The sequence below is a fragment of the Megascapheus bottae genome, chromosome X, assembly GCF_031878675.1.
Source record: "Megascapheus bottae isolate mThoBot1 chromosome X, mThoBot2.hap1, whole genome shotgun sequence".
Classification (NCBI taxonomy): domain Eukaryota; kingdom Metazoa; phylum Chordata; class Mammalia; order Rodentia; family Geomyidae; genus Megascapheus; species Megascapheus bottae.
In genome coordinates, this window is record NC_143547.1 from 75,732,327 (window position 1) to 75,747,870 (window position 15,544).

General features: G+C 38.8%; 1 protein-coding gene across 2 annotated transcripts in view; it reads right to left on the minus strand.

The window, feature by feature from the left end:
* Positions 1-1,885: 1,885 nt before the first annotated feature.
* The window catches only part of Amot (angiomotin), a 66,846-nt gene continuing 53,187 nt past the window's right edge, over positions 1,886-15,544 (minus strand). For both annotated transcript variants that reach the window (XM_090327034.1, XM_090327033.1), the window contains exons 11-14: positions 8,941-9,063; positions 7,994-8,226; positions 5,795-6,499; positions 1,886-5,567 (exon numbers count right to left, since the gene is read on the minus strand). In XM_090327034.1, coding sequence (XP_090183160.1) covers positions 5,470-5,567; positions 5,795-6,499; positions 7,994-8,226; positions 8,941-9,063 — 1,159 coding nt within the window. In that variant the 3' untranslated portion in view covers positions 1,886-5,469. The remainder of the gene's footprint in view (positions 5,568-5,794; positions 6,500-7,993; positions 8,227-8,940; positions 9,064-15,544) is intronic.

Below are 15,544 nucleotides of genomic sequence, written 5' to 3' on the forward strand. Positions count from 1 at the left end.
GCAAACATTTATTCCTGTTATAGTGATAGACTTCTCTGATTCTTTGAAGGAGTTTTTCCACAGGTAAACACATTTACTGACAGGCAACTAGCATTTTATGTTTCAATGACTTCTATGACATGCTATGCTTGGTTGAATTTGGAAGTTCCCATTAGGTTATTAACATTCAGAGCAGTTCACTGGGTTCTTAGGGTCTTCTTTGGGTGCAAGTTTGACAAAATGAGATCTTTTCATGTTCTACCCCGATACCTGGAATGTTCACCCCAGTCCACAATTCACTGGAACGCTTAAATTTTGTCACTCAAAACTTCATGATCCCCAAGTAGCCTTTCAATAATCATCCCCTACTTTGTACTAGCTCTATATCTTGTTCAAATTTGTCATAACATGAATTCACATTTCAAAAATAGTCTATATGTGCAGTTTTCCCCCAAAAAACTAGAATCATAAACTTATATTTTAAGGCTTTAGAATTGCATCTAGTAAATATATACCCAGTCACTAAAACATGCCTAAATTCACTGATAAACAGACAACAGAGTAGATGCCCTGGGTTTTATCGATTTTTAAAGAGTGAGCACTTTATGAATGGCAGTGGAAGTGTATAGCAGAAAAATTTTCTATCACCATGTAACTCATAGAGGATGTGTATAAAAGGATGGCAGCTGAAGTATTCCAAAGATTCCAAATCAAGTTAACATGCTTGATATGTTGAAATGCTCTACAATGTGATTTTATCACTCATTTTGAAGGAATCCTTGCTTCCTTGTCCTATGAGTGACAGCTTGTTGAAATGCTAACAGAAGACCATATAACACACTATTTATCAAAATGAAGTCCAGGAAACTGAAATAAGGTATTTTCTTTACTGCTGTTTTTGTTTTCTTGTTTGTTAGTTAATCTGGCTTTGGAAAGTAAGGGGAGCACAGAAGTGCAGGGACGAAGGGTGAACAAGTGTAGCAGTGGTACTCACTGGACACTATAGTGAAAATGAACTAGACAAATTCTGGTGGGGTCAGGAAGGAAAGATTGGGAGAGTGAGAGAAGGGGCAACATTGTCCAAAAACAAATGTACTCATTACCTGACTTATGTAAATACAAACCCTTTGTATATCATCTCAATGATAAAAAAAAAAACCCTGGCACAAGATATTCCTGACAAGAAAGGTTTACAAAGTTTTCTAATTATGTGTAGTTGTCTTAGTATCAACTTTTGGAGCAAAAAGAGGGTTGGGGTGAAAAATAACTAAAAAAATCATCACTGAATGGAGTCTATACCTCTGTTCCACCTCTTTTGCAAGGCTCATCAAGTGAATTTCACTGTGAAAGTGTCATTTGAAAGTCTTCAGGGATCCTTTCATTCCCAGTCAGGTTTGAAACTTACTGGTAAGCAAGAGATAGACAAAGGACAGTGTAAAGGGAGCCTTAATGTTTTCTGTGAAGAGCCAACTTGTTTGTGGTTTTGCCTTGCTTTTAATAACAAGCTCTTTCAAGTACAACTGATGAATTGGCATAGAAAGGGCTCAAAAGTAATAAAAGGCTGTTCAAAATGGTAAGCAAGGGATGACTGCTCTCCTTTGGGTCATCATCACTTTTATCTCGCTGAACCAAGAGAAGTAAGATGCATAACTCTTAATATATGCTGCCTGAGTGTACAAAGATATTAGATTATGTTCACTATGGTGTTGTCTTAATACTGTATAATCTATAGTCACACTGTATACTTCTAACAAATACAAGTGCACTTTCACTGCATACTCAATTGAAAGTAGTCACTGATAGAGCAAAAACAAAGCATATGCTGGTTAAACAGCAAAGAATTTTCCACAAAGTACTATATTTTAAAATAGCTAATTTTATTGTCAGTGAGAGGATAGGCACAAAGTAGATTTAAATCTGCTGAAACTTTATTGAAACTAGTTTTGTTGATTACAGAGTAAGATCATAATCATTATGGGACCACATACTTTTAAACCAAAGGCAATTTTCTAGCCATCTGCCAACCCCAGCTATCCATTTTACAAACACATGCCATTAATCACAAAAGAGGTCAGAAGGAGGTTTGCTAGCTCCACGCAACCTAGCGTTGTTACCAGAAGAAAATAAACAAACTCTGACACTTGTCCTACTGATGATGGATGGAACTTGGAAGATACGTTTCCAAGGAATATGGCAGGCTAAAATTGCTGGCAATAAGCCCATAGTTGATGTCTTTCTTTAAAACAAAACATTTCCAGTAAGAAGGCACACATTTTACATACACTCATATATGAATGAGCAAGAGATAACCAAAGATTTTATGACTAATAGATGAGACTATAATATACCAAAGTTAGTGCACACATATGCACCTAGAGCTGCCACATTACTTGGGCTCTTCATAAAAAGTAGTTTGCAAATCAGTTTGTTAAATTTGTAATCATTCTATAAATCACTTTGTGTATTTGGTAATCATTCTACCCAAAAATGTAACAACATAAACAAAGAGAACTTATAGATCTCTTGGTATGTTTCCCACAGCAGATGCTGGCAGATATTTCAGGTTCCTGTTGTTCCATAATCTTGAAGATCAAAAGCAGCATTGAGATTAAATCCTTCATTAATACAACAATCAAGATACACGATTTTAAAAGAAAGTTCAATCTACTTTTAATTTCCAAACACTGGTAATAGAAGTTTTATATCAAATAACAGTCATTCTAATGAAGTTTTCCTGTACATGGAACAGTGGGGTATAACTGAATCAGAAGGTCCCCATAGACCATCAGGCAGTACAAGTTAAGACAATAAGGTCATTCTCCTATCTTGAGGTGCCAGTGAAATGCATAGATGAGAAGTTCAGAAAGATTTCCCCAAATGATATATCTACAGAATTACAAAAGTGTGACTAACCTGACATTTTCCTCATAAACCTGAATCTTAAGAAACCTTTCTGAAAAGATGGAATCTATATTCCCCATAAACAAGATCTATTAACATGGTCTTTTTTCTATTTCTTGGATGTACAATGATATCTAAGCAAATCAATTGGGTCTGAAAACAAAACAGAGCTGGACTTCTTCTGGTACAAGTGGGAAAAGAAGTTCTGGTAAGTTAAAAATAGAACAGAACTTTCTCCTTTCTCCAAAGAACACATGAATCAAAGAGATGGCTGCCACACTGTGTGGAATGTATGACATTTGTCACCTTACAGAGTGCGATTATAATCACGACTCACAGAGCCAGCAAAACTCCTTGCAAAATGTTACCATCATGAAATGACATAGGTTCATTTTTATTTTTGTTTCTTTGATTGGACAGGAAGTAGCTCCTTTAGTGTTTGCAATTTGAGGGCTTTTTCCATCTTATGACTAAAGGGTAGTATGAATGAGTACTAACAACTGCACATTTAATTTCTACTTGGAATTTACAAGTGAAGAGTAGTGTGTGGGATGATCACTTTGTTACAGAAAATGTGAGAAGACTGGGTGAAAATTACATTGCCTTCCCTCTTATCTCTCTTCCCACCCACACAAAATAATTCCTTTGGAAATAATTAGGAACCAAAAAGGAATACAGATAAACATACCATTCCTACAGTCACAGAAGAACCCTGTAAAATGCCACCCATTCTCATAACAAGAAAAGTGGAGCCAATTTCTTATTTCATGTGACTCAGTATTGAAATGAGGATGAGAAAAGGCAAAATCTTATACAAGGCACTGCATGAGAGGCAAGATAAGATTTCAAAATCCTGGGTAATCTACTGTAGACATTTTACAAACTATCTATGACCTGGATTGATAATATGCCTTTTCTTAAAAATAGAGTCTTCAATTTTGTATATAAGTTTTTCTCAAATTAGGCATGGCATTTGGTAGAGTGGACAGATGTGCTGTGTGATATTATAGGTCACTGAATCTATCCAAATCTCAGATTCCTCAACACTAAAGTAAAAGAGCAGGGCTATATATCGCTAATTTTTTTTTACCACTATGGCTCATGATATAATATTATCTGGCTACTCCTCTAATAATCTGGTTTCTAACTATCATGATCTCAAACCTCTAAAACCCCTCCCTTATTAAACCCTCCCATTCCCCTCATCTTTCCTAAACCCTTGATCTTAATGATACTATCTTCAGAAGGTAACACAGGGCAGGGACTTGCAACAACTGGCATGCCTCTGAGTTCTTGGAGGCAACTCTATGAGAACACCTACTGCTGAAGCCTTCTTTTGGTTCCAGCCTGCATACACATTTCTCACCACTTGCCAAAGGAGTCTAAGTTAGAGTCACTAGCAGTGAGAAGAGGTAGTTGAGGGGAAGGCTGAAATCATCCTCTCCCCTGAATGCAGCCTGGTACTTAGGACTTTTGATGCTATTCCCTTGGAGGTAACAGATATACATGCCTTCCAAGACACATTAAGAGTTGGGAGAAACAAACCTATTTTAAAGTAGTCACCAGATACCCAAAGCATTCAAACTGTCACCCCCCCAAAATATTTCCTCATTCTGTAAATGACTGGCTATTAGAGATTGGTGATGACCTAGCCAATGAATCTGAGCTATGGGGGAAATGCATACTAAATCGATCTTCTAAAAAGCAAGCAAGCTATGTTCATGGCTACACCCAAACCACAAATGTCTGCATGCAACTTCTCACACAATGCTATATCAAGGTCTCTTGTGTCTAACTCCTTATGAAAGAAGAAGCTGTGCATCACTCAGTTCATTTTACTCTCCCTAGCATCTGAAAGCAATATATTAATTATCCAAGTGCATAAATTACTCCAGAGTATATATATATATATTTATATATGAATGTGTGAACCTCCAGGAAGGAAAAAAAATCCATTTCCAAAGCACCGTTGAAATGAAGATGAACTCTCTGCTAGGGCAAGGTGGCTGGCAACTGGGAGGAAATCTTAGCTCCAGCCCCCCTTTGTGCCCCAATAATCCCTAGCTTTTCTCCAGCTTACATGTCTCCTAAGACAATTCCCTTTCACGAGCTAGAGGTGAGAGCTTTCTGTGGCTGTTGTCTAGTCACCAGACAAAGCAGCAAAAACTCAAATTCTCTGGCTTCTCTCTGAACTGTATGTTTCATACTGTCTTCCACACATACTATGCTCTTCAATTAAAAACAAAACATACCAAGATCCCAAGTAGGGAAAACTTAAATAAGTTCAAGCACATCCCAAACATCCACGTGTATCATCTACCTGTTAAACAGTCCCAGTACTTGTATACATCCCAATAATAAACCTTAGAGATCACATTCTTATGGATTAAACTACCTTTTAGAAGTATTCCTTAAGTATACCAGAATATATTTGACTGGAATTCACATGGCATTAGTTAAATGGTTCCAATTCGAAGACTCTTTTAAAAAAAATTCCCTCCCCCAACCCTAGTCTCCACCCTCATAATAAGAACAACCAAAAGGGAAAACAATTAAAAGCATTTCTGCTGATAAACTGCAGCTCTTGATTTAGATGAGATACTCCACCATCTCTGCATCAGGCTCTTGTCCCAGGATCTGAATGGGAGCTTTTCTTTCCAGAGTACTGGAGTGGAAAACCAGACCATCTGAATGGAAATAAGGAATAAGAAAATATTTAGGGACAAAATGCAAACTCAACTGTCATGAATCACATAACAAAGTGTGATTTCCCTGCCACCCACCTCATTTACTTGACCAGGAGAAAAATGGGCTTCACTCCTGCCCATTCCCATCTGCACAAAGCAGAGTCATTTACGCACTCTCATCTCTCTTCTACTAAATCCCATTTGGAACATGAGATAAGGAGTATTACCTGTCTTGTCCGGACTGTAGTTCAGATTTGATGTAGACAGACGACGTGATCCAGAACTGTTGGCTGCATTTGCAGGAGCCTCAACCTGAGCCAAAGCTGGAGCTGGAGCTGGAGCTGGATTAGCAGCCATAGCCGGAGCTGAAGTTGGTGCCTGAGTCTGACCCGGAGCAGAAGCCTGAGCCACTGCTGGTGCTGGAACCGGAACTGGAGCTGGAACCGGAGCCGGAGCAGCTGGAGCAACCTGAACAGCAGCAAAAGCAGCAGAAGCAGAAGCAGGAGCAGGAGCAGTAGCAACAGCAGATACAGCAACTGGAATCTGAGCAGTAGCAGCTGGAGAAACAGCAGCAAGAACAGCAGCAGTTGCTGGAGATGGGGCAACAGCAGCAGCAGCAGCAGCTGGAGCAGAAGCAGCAACAGCAACTGGAGCAGCAGCTACCATGATGGTGGTGTTGGTGGCAGCAGTGGCAGTGTTGGTGGTAGCAGTGACAGCGATGGTGGCAGCAGTGGCAGCAGCGGCAACTGGAGCAGGAACAGAGATGGGAGCGACAGTTGCAGTTTTGTTCGGTTCCGTTCCACGTTCCGTTTGGGTGCTGCAGTCTCGGCTGCCTGTCTTGGAGTGCGCTGACAGCAAAGGCGTGGAAGGGGGCACCGGCGAGGGTGTGGAAGGGATGGACTCAGCACGGTAGTCTCCACCCAGGAGAATACCTACAAATGGAGCAGGGAAAGAAATTGGAGAACAGTTATTTCTATCCACATACTTGGTTAGCAGTTCTCCCTTATACCTGAAGAGAAATGTGAATGGGGATAAGTAAGTTCATTTATTTTTGCCTCCAATAAACAAGTATTTCCTACCATGGTGAGAAGTTGTTTTGTGGCTTGAGAGATCCCTTTAGGTCATTGATATTCCACCCCTAGCACAATGTTAAACTTTGAAGTGTCCTAGCTATTGGTGCTGATTTAGTATTTCCCCATTGGTAATTGAGTAATTCTACTGCATTCCAGTTATAACCGATACCACTTAATACCAGAAAGCTGAAATAGTCTTCGAGAAATCCACATAAAATTGCTAATAAACGTATGGCCTAAAGTTCTGAGCATAACCAGGGTTCCAAGAATGTTACCCTCACTAAAGAACACTGCAAGTGTCAGAGGACCAAGAAGGTATGAAAGACAACAAAAGAAAAAGGAACTAGTTATGCATACTAATATATGTGTGTAGTTGATGCAACCTCAAAAAATCTGCCTTGTGGTATTTCAATACTCTTGTTTTGGTTAGACAGGAAGGAATGGACAGGAGTGAACTGAAAGGTACATTCAATTCTCATCAAAACACTCTGGTAACCAAAACTTGCTACCCAGCTCCATTTAGCTTAAGAAGTCTAGGTCAGTCAGGCATGGTGGCTCACGCCTGTAATCCTAGCTACTCAGAAGGCTGAGATCTGAGGATCAAGGTTCAAAGCCAGCCCAGGCAAAAAAGGACCTGAGACTCATCTCCAATTAACCTTATGAAAACAGGAAGTCTGGCTTGGCTCAATGGTAGGGTGGTAGCCTTGAACTGAAGAGCTCAGGGACAGCGCCCAGACCCAGATTTCAAGCCCCATTACCCACACAAAAAGAAGTCTAGGTCTTCTTATTGTAATTGAGGAAAGAATATAAAAATGCTGAACTTTCATGATATGAAAAAATCACGTGGGATTTAGAAAAAAAACCAACATCTCACATGGCAAAGGCTATGTCTGAGAAAATTTTAGGTGAAATTATTTTCCATCTCATGCAAAAAGAACTCCGAATTCTCTTTTTTGCCAGTCCTGGGGACTGAATTCAGGGCCTGGGCACTGCCCTTGGGCTTTTTCAAGGTTACAGCTCTACCACTTCAGCCACAGCACCACTTCTGGCTTTTTCTAAGTATGTGGTAACCAAGGAATCGAACCCAGGCCTGCATGCACGCTAGGCAGGCACTCTACCAGTAGGCCAAACTCTCAGCCCCTCTGGATTCTCTTTTAAGACTTTGTCCCCAGATAACGTTCTCTCCATGAGACTGGAATGTGTAGAAGACATCTGGATATGTAGTAGTCTCATAGGAGGCTAGGCACACCTTCCTCCCTAGAATCTGGTCTGTTTCCTCTTTTCCTTGCTGTATAAGGCACTTGGTCAGAGCTCTCTTTAAACTTGTCACTTATATTCTTTTGATATAATTACCTAGGCTCCCCTTCCAACTCTTGTCATCTCGCTTCTCCTCCATTATGGGGGTTCCAGTCAAGGTGGATGAATGAGAAAGCAAGCCTGATCCAGCATTGGAAATGGACATCAGAGACTTCGCTGGCCTCATGGATGATAGCTGCTCTGTTTTACTCTGCTCCTTCCGGGAGCGCTGTTGGAGCACTTTGATCATAGCATCCTTCTCAATGATCTGGGCATGGAGGGTCTTAATCCTAGGAGTCAAAGACAAAGAACAGATACAAAATTGCATTGTTGCTACCTCTGATTACTAGTTTTGCTGCCTACATGGACTTGAACTCCCATTTTCTTTTTCACAAAATGTGAAGACTTAGTTAGTTCTGCATCGGAAGACAAAGATGGGTATGCTACTGTTTTAAAATAAAAGCACATGTTTCTATATGCCAAACGGAATATCAGAATGCATCTAGGAACTGTTTCTTACAACTTGGAAGATCAAGACATAGGTTGTATATGAGTGAAGCAACATAGTAGGTGCTGTCAGGAAGAAGCTGAGTCAGTAAAAACAGGTGAGAAGTCTTCTATGGATAACCTTCAGGTCATAACAAAATGATCCTGAGCACTGTCTTCCACTTTGAGTAGAAGTTATTTTTCCAAGAATTCTGCCATGTCATAGAATTGAGGTGTAGTTCTAGGAGGAATACCCTAAAGTAAAAATATAAATTCAGCTGTGGCAAAAGGAAGGAAAGCAATTAGAAAAGCTAGAGTACAATAATACTATTTGGAATTCTGCAATTAGTGAGAATGAACAAGGTAACAGTCATCTCATACCCTACTGGGCCAACAATGGATGGAAGTGGGGGGAGGGAGGCTACATGATTTTTTTCAGATGTTTTCCTTTCCCTGCTGACATAACTGGTCTTTATTCCAACTTCTTAGATCTATACAAGTCCAGATCAACATTTTACCTGCCCTCCATGTCCAGGCAACGTTTGTTGGCCATCAAGATTTCTTCTTCCTCCTTCTGGATACGAGCTTCTAGAGCTGTGTCATAGCTGGTGTTGGGAGAGTGGCTGATGACGGTTGCATCCCTGATAAGGAAATCAAGTGTGAGGATGAGGAGCCGAGAGTTTGGCCTAGTGGTAGAGTGCTTGCTTAGCATGCACAAAGACCCGGGTTCAATTCCTTGGTACCACATACATAGAAAAAAAACGGAAATGGTGCTGAGGCTCAAGTGGTAGAGCTCTAGCCTTGAGAAAATCCAAGGACAGTGCTAGGGCCCTGAGCTCAATCCCAGGACTGGCAAAAAAATGTGAGGATGAGGGGCATGCAGCAAAATTGATAAATGCTACCTCCATCCTAAGCCAAAGGAGGGAGTTCGTTGCAAAGTCTTAAGCAGAAATCTTTTTCATTAGAAATGGTTGGTTTCTTGGTGACTTATTGGTAAGAGCTTCAAATACTAGGAAGAACTTGGTGTCATTGACACTGAGAGATTATATGAAATGTCCCATAATTTTGGCACTTAAATCATAAGCAAGTCACAAAAATATAAATGTATTTGAATATACTTTGCTTTGTCTCCTTATAGTTCTAAAGGTGAACTAGATATTGAAGGAAATTAGAAAGGTATTTTAGAAAACACATAACAATTAGGCTCTGGTAGAGCACTGAAGCTGACAAAGAGGTGTTTTGCCTTAGTCCACTCACTTCTGTATTTAGTTTATATTTGAAACAGTCTAGTACCAAATCGTTGAATGTACCCTAAATCAGTGATTGCTTTCTTACCAGAGCTTCAAATGTATCAAGGATCATCGTGTTGCATTTGAAAGTGCATTCTGTCACTAGCTCAAGGCAAATGATCAAGACAGAGATGGAAACAGAGAAAGATAGAGATACTAGCATTAAAGAGACTAGTGATTGAAGCTGAGCGCAGTGGCTCACACCTGTAATCCTAGCTACTCAGGAGGCTGAGATCTGAGGATCAAAGTTCAAAGCCAGCCCAGGCACAAAAGGACCTGAGACTCTTATCTCCAATTAACCTCTAGAAAATGGGAAATGGGGCTTGGCTCAAAAATAGGGTGGTAGCCTGAGCTGAAAATCTTAGGGACAGCTGCCATGCCAGTTCAAGCCCCATGATGTATAAAAAAAGAGAGAATAGTGTTTGAATTATACTCATTATACAGGCAAGCCTGAAGAATGCTGAATTGGCTTTGTATCACTACCTTGTCTGCCAGATTGAGGAGCTGTAAAAGAACTCCAGGTATATATTCTACTGACAGCCAGCTATGGTCTCCTGGCCTTGTCATTGTGACCTGTAAGGATGGGTGTGAAGGGGCAAGGGAATGAATAGATGGAAAGTGTATATTAATGTTGGGGAAGTTGGGGGTGAGCCTCTGCAAAAACATTGCATATATATATATGTATATATATATATATATATATATATATATCTCCAATAAGCAGTGTTAATTGGGAACTTGGAGTGATGGAATAGCTAGAGCTTCCATCAGTTGCTAAATTAGAAACATTTTAATATCTCTGCTTCCTCTAGTGTCATTCACTTACTTGTGGTCCTAGTGGATACTTTGAGAATTCACAGCACTGCATAATGCTTAGGAGTATTGGATTTGACCATACTGAACACTTAGGACAATTGACATCCACATTCTCTAAGCACTCTGTCACTGTAACAAGCTTTCTGAATTAAAAAATTAGTTATTTGCTCAAAGCCTCAGTTACCTCACAAGTAAATGGAAACCATAGTTGTATCTTCATTTTACTGAAGATAAAGTAAAATGATGAATGTTAATATATATCATTATGTACAGTACAAGCACTCAACTGATCTATTTAAAAGTAAAGAACTACCTGGGCCCTGTTGGCACATGCCTGTAATCCTAGCTACTTAGGAGGCTGAGATTTGAGGATCACAGTTCAAAGACAGCCTGGGCAGGGAAGTGCATGAGACTCTTATCTCCAATTTATAAACCAGAAAACCAGAAGGAATGCTGTAGCTCAGAAAGTGGTACAGTACTACCCTTGAGTAAAAAAAGCTCAGAGATAGTACCCAGGCCCAAAGTTCAAGCCTCACAACCAAAAAAGAAAACAAAAATAAAAAATGAAACAAAACTGCCTGAACCATGGGTGCCCTGGGCTTGATTGAACAATGACAACAAATAACCAAAAAAGGCAATAATTTATTCTGTAAGTGCCAACTTCTTTGTAAACACAATGTAATCTTCATGTTAAAAAATGAAACAAAACTGTATCAGATGGAGGAACTGTGTCAGCTCAAAACATTCCAGCACTTAGTATAATCCCAACAGCCATCCCTATTCCACACCATGTTAATATGAACTAATATGAAGTGATAGATGGGGGTTTTGAATCAAGCCTCTTGAAAAGTGCCTGGTGTCTGTGGACACTGGAGATCTGAACATACGGTTTCTCACTGGGGGAACTATGTCTGGCCAATGGCCACTAACATTGCATAAAAGACCTCTCTGGGTACACTGAACCCTGCCAGCTAATTGATATGGACAATGTGAACTTCTAAGGAATGGAGCCTTAAAATGTGGGACACTTATTGAATTCCTACAAGGCCACCAGGGCTGCACAGAGCATCAATCTTCTAGAAACCTTGAGCTATGAAGCCAATAACTTAGGAAAAGAAGCAAGCATGAAATGTTAGAAGGAACAAATTCCAATACTCTGACACTGTCCTTGAGAACGTTAAGACAGAAATGCTGGCCACATTCTGACAACACAGCTTACAAACCTGGAATTACATGTTTCAGAATTTGATTCCCTAACTTAAATTCATAAGTAAACAATTCTTGTCAAGATCTTCCCTTTTCTTTCTTTCTTTGACATTATCTCAGTCATAGTGCTCAAATTCCTCTCAAAAATGCTACTCGTGATTTCATAGTACAAATACCTGGTGGCCACTTTGGATTATCCTCTCTGTAGGAGCAGCATCCTTTCATGAACGTAATATGATCAGTTTTACTATAAGTGGAGCAGTGTGTTTAGAATAATTAGGAAATGGGAAATGGGAAAAAGACAAGTGATTAAGTCCTGGGTTCAGAAAATTTACTAGGGACACAAGAATAATTAAGCACTACTACAAGAAAGAGTTTGGACTTTGTTCCAACAGACAGTGAAAATTACTAAAGCTTTACAAAGGGAATGAAATAACTTGCCCTAAACTTTAGGAAGATAGCCTTATCTCTCACTAGAATGTGATGGAGGGATTATAGGGGACACTGGAATAAAGCAGAGTAGTTGAAGAGATTGCTATAATTTCAATAAGAGATAATGAAAACATGCAGGACAGGGTATGGCAGGGCAGGGCCAAGAGGGACGTATTCACCTCCTCTTTTCAACTTTTTTTTTTTAACCAAGGCCAACCACCTCTCTCTTTCTCTCCCTCTCTCCCTCTCTCTCGCTCTCTCTCTTGCTCTCTCTCCATATCTATCTATCTATCTATCTATACACACATATATGTATGTATGTATGTATGTATGTATGTATGTATGTATGTATGTATGTGTAAGTAGTTAAGTGACACAGGAAATGAAAATAGGCTGTAGGAGATAGAAGACATAGAAGTCAAAGGCTATTTCAATGTGGGTGTTAGGAAGAAAGAAAGAATGAACTTTGTTATTTCTGATTCAAATGATGACATATCATTTTCTGCCATTGCAAAAAAAGGAACATAATCATCATCTTTTAGGGACACAGGAGTGAAAGTGTCATGAGAGCAGCCATATAACAATAATTTCAAGTAGTGGCTGAATATTCTTACTTTAATCGTAGAGATAATAGAGTTACTCTTATTTACAGAGAAGCTACAGTAGAGAAAAAGGTAAGACATTGTAGAATGAGAAGAAAACAGAAACATGATGTCATGCAAGGAACAGGTAGCCTTCTTGATATGTGTGAAGAAATTCTGTCATCTCTCCTTTATTGTCTCTTTAGTTTTTATTGCCGGGTAATGTATAGAGGGGTTACAGTTACATTTGCCAGGTAGTAGGCACATTACTTCTCACACATTGATAGCCCTTCTCATTTCTTGGATTTTCTTTGCACAAAATTACAAATTAAAACCTTGCAAGTTTAGGGACTGAAAACAAAAAGGTTCAGTAAATACAAATAATTACTTGATTGACTCTTATCTTTCACTGTTCTTTAAAAATTAAATTCACCATTTGTGAGTTGAAACTTAAGATCCGCATGACCAAACTGCATCTTGACGTCACTACTGCGACCTGTCTTAGTAGTAATTTTCTTTCATTTGTATTAAACATATAGAAAGGGCTCTGGGCCTAGGAGTTTGGTCTCGTGGTAGAGTGCTTGCCTAGCATGCACAAAGACCTGGGTTCGATTCCTTGGTACTACGCGCATAGAAAAAAGCTGGAAGTGGTGCTGTGGTTCAAGTTGTAGAGCACTAGCTTTGAGGAAAGCCCAAGGACAGTGCTCAGGCCTTGAGTTCAAGGCCCAGGACTGGCACAAAAAATAAAAAAGGACTCTCTAGAGACATTAATAGTCTTAATGTAGGCAATATTGTTGTGACTATATATACTACTTCCACATGCCTAAATAATATCCTAATAGCCCAATAACAGCCAATGATTTCCATTTTGCCACTTTTGAGGTATAGTATATCTAGCAATCAGCAGAATCTAGGAGATAGTAGATCTTATGGTCTTAGGAATGAATTATTATTTACCTATGCCTCAGTTCCATTTTGGTAGAATAACTGGTAGTACTTACATTTGAGTGCTATGACAGTATTTAGAGAAGCTAGTATACTGGTGACTACTATGCGTTTTTATGAATAAAAATTTCAGTATTTGTTTGGGTAACACAAGTATTTTAAGTATCAAATACCTTTTTTTGCTGATACTGGGGTTTAAACTTGGGACCTCTGTGTTTGCTTGTCTTGCTTGTTTGCTCAACTGATATTATACCACTTAAGCCATAAGTGCAGCCCAACTTTTTCTTTCTTTTTTTTCTCCTGGTTATTTTGAAAGTGGAATCTTACAGACTTTTCTGCCTGAACTGGCTTCAAACTTCAATCCTTAGGATCTCAATCTCATAAGCAATTGGCATCTAAATTCAAATATTGGTTTTATTGCATTTATCTTCTGTTTTGAGAGAGGATTCTGCCATGTAGCTCCAATTAGCCCTCAACTCATGATTCTCCTGTCTCTTCCACCTGAGTGCAGGGTTCATAGGTAAGCACCACCATGTCTGTCTCAAATACTAAAGTTCCATTCCCTCCCTCTTGTTAGCTTTTAGAAGGCAAAAATCCTATGCAAACAACTGACCTATATGATAGTGTATCTAATACTTCGGTGCATCTCAGAACAAAAGGCAATGATGGCAAACTAAATATCTATTTCTTCACCCTTTAAAGGTATACCTAATTTTTCTTCCTCAGTCCCTGTGTGAAATTATTCCATAAACAAGATATAGTTCAGAAAATCAAACTACTGAAAGGGATATAAAGATCATCATGTCGAGTTACATGTCTTCTCTTATGTAAAGTTTGTATTGCTATTCACAATGGTCCCAATCTAAAAACAATCCACATATGCATCATCAAGTGAAAAGATAAAAAATGTGAGCCATCCATTCCATGGTATACCACTCAGTCTCAAAGCAGTATGAACTATTAATACATGCATGAAGTTGGACAGATCTCAAATCAATTATGCTAAGCACAAGGAATCAAACAAAAAAAGCAAACACAACATGCCTTTTATATACTGACACTCTAGAAAAATAAGATTAAAAAGTTTTGTGACACAAGTCATTGCCTGGAAAAGGAACCGAGTTTGAGGGTTACAAGGAATCTGGGCTCTAGACTCTGGTTGTAACTATACTGTTGTGTTTAATTCATTCACAGAACTGTACATTAACAGTAGGAATTTTCTAATGTAGAATTAACACTTTAATTAAAGAAATCTACAAACTCCATTGTTCTCTCTAAAGTAAGAGTTCCTAACCCTGAAACCCGTTACCTATCTATTGCATACCGCTTGTATTGTATACACATTGAGATACTAATACAATACATATAAACCTAGTGGAACATTGAGATACTAATACAACACACATAAACCTAGTGGAACATTAAAGTCTGACCCTAAGTTTAGGAATTTAAGTTATCTGTTCAGAAATTATCATCTATTTCTTTCACTTTTTTTCTTTATCCCTTATTTTTGACCTTCCTTTCCCAAATACATTATTTCCTTTCGTAGTCAATAATTCTAGGGACCTCAAAATTATTTTTAAAGTAATAAAAAAATATAAAGCTTTGACCAAAATCAACAGAACTGGTTAATACTTGTACTTAAGGTTAAGATGATAAGAAATGGATAAGGCAGAAGATCTTATATGTTCTAAAGTTAGTTTTTGAATGTTACCTAGCACATTTGTAATATTGTGAAGAAAATAGGAAAAGAAAATCTTCATGGCAAGTATGCAGGATATGATCATTGGAAATACAGTAGTATCCTACAGAGAAGTGCCTAGAGAAATCACTTGGTCTAACTCATTTTATAC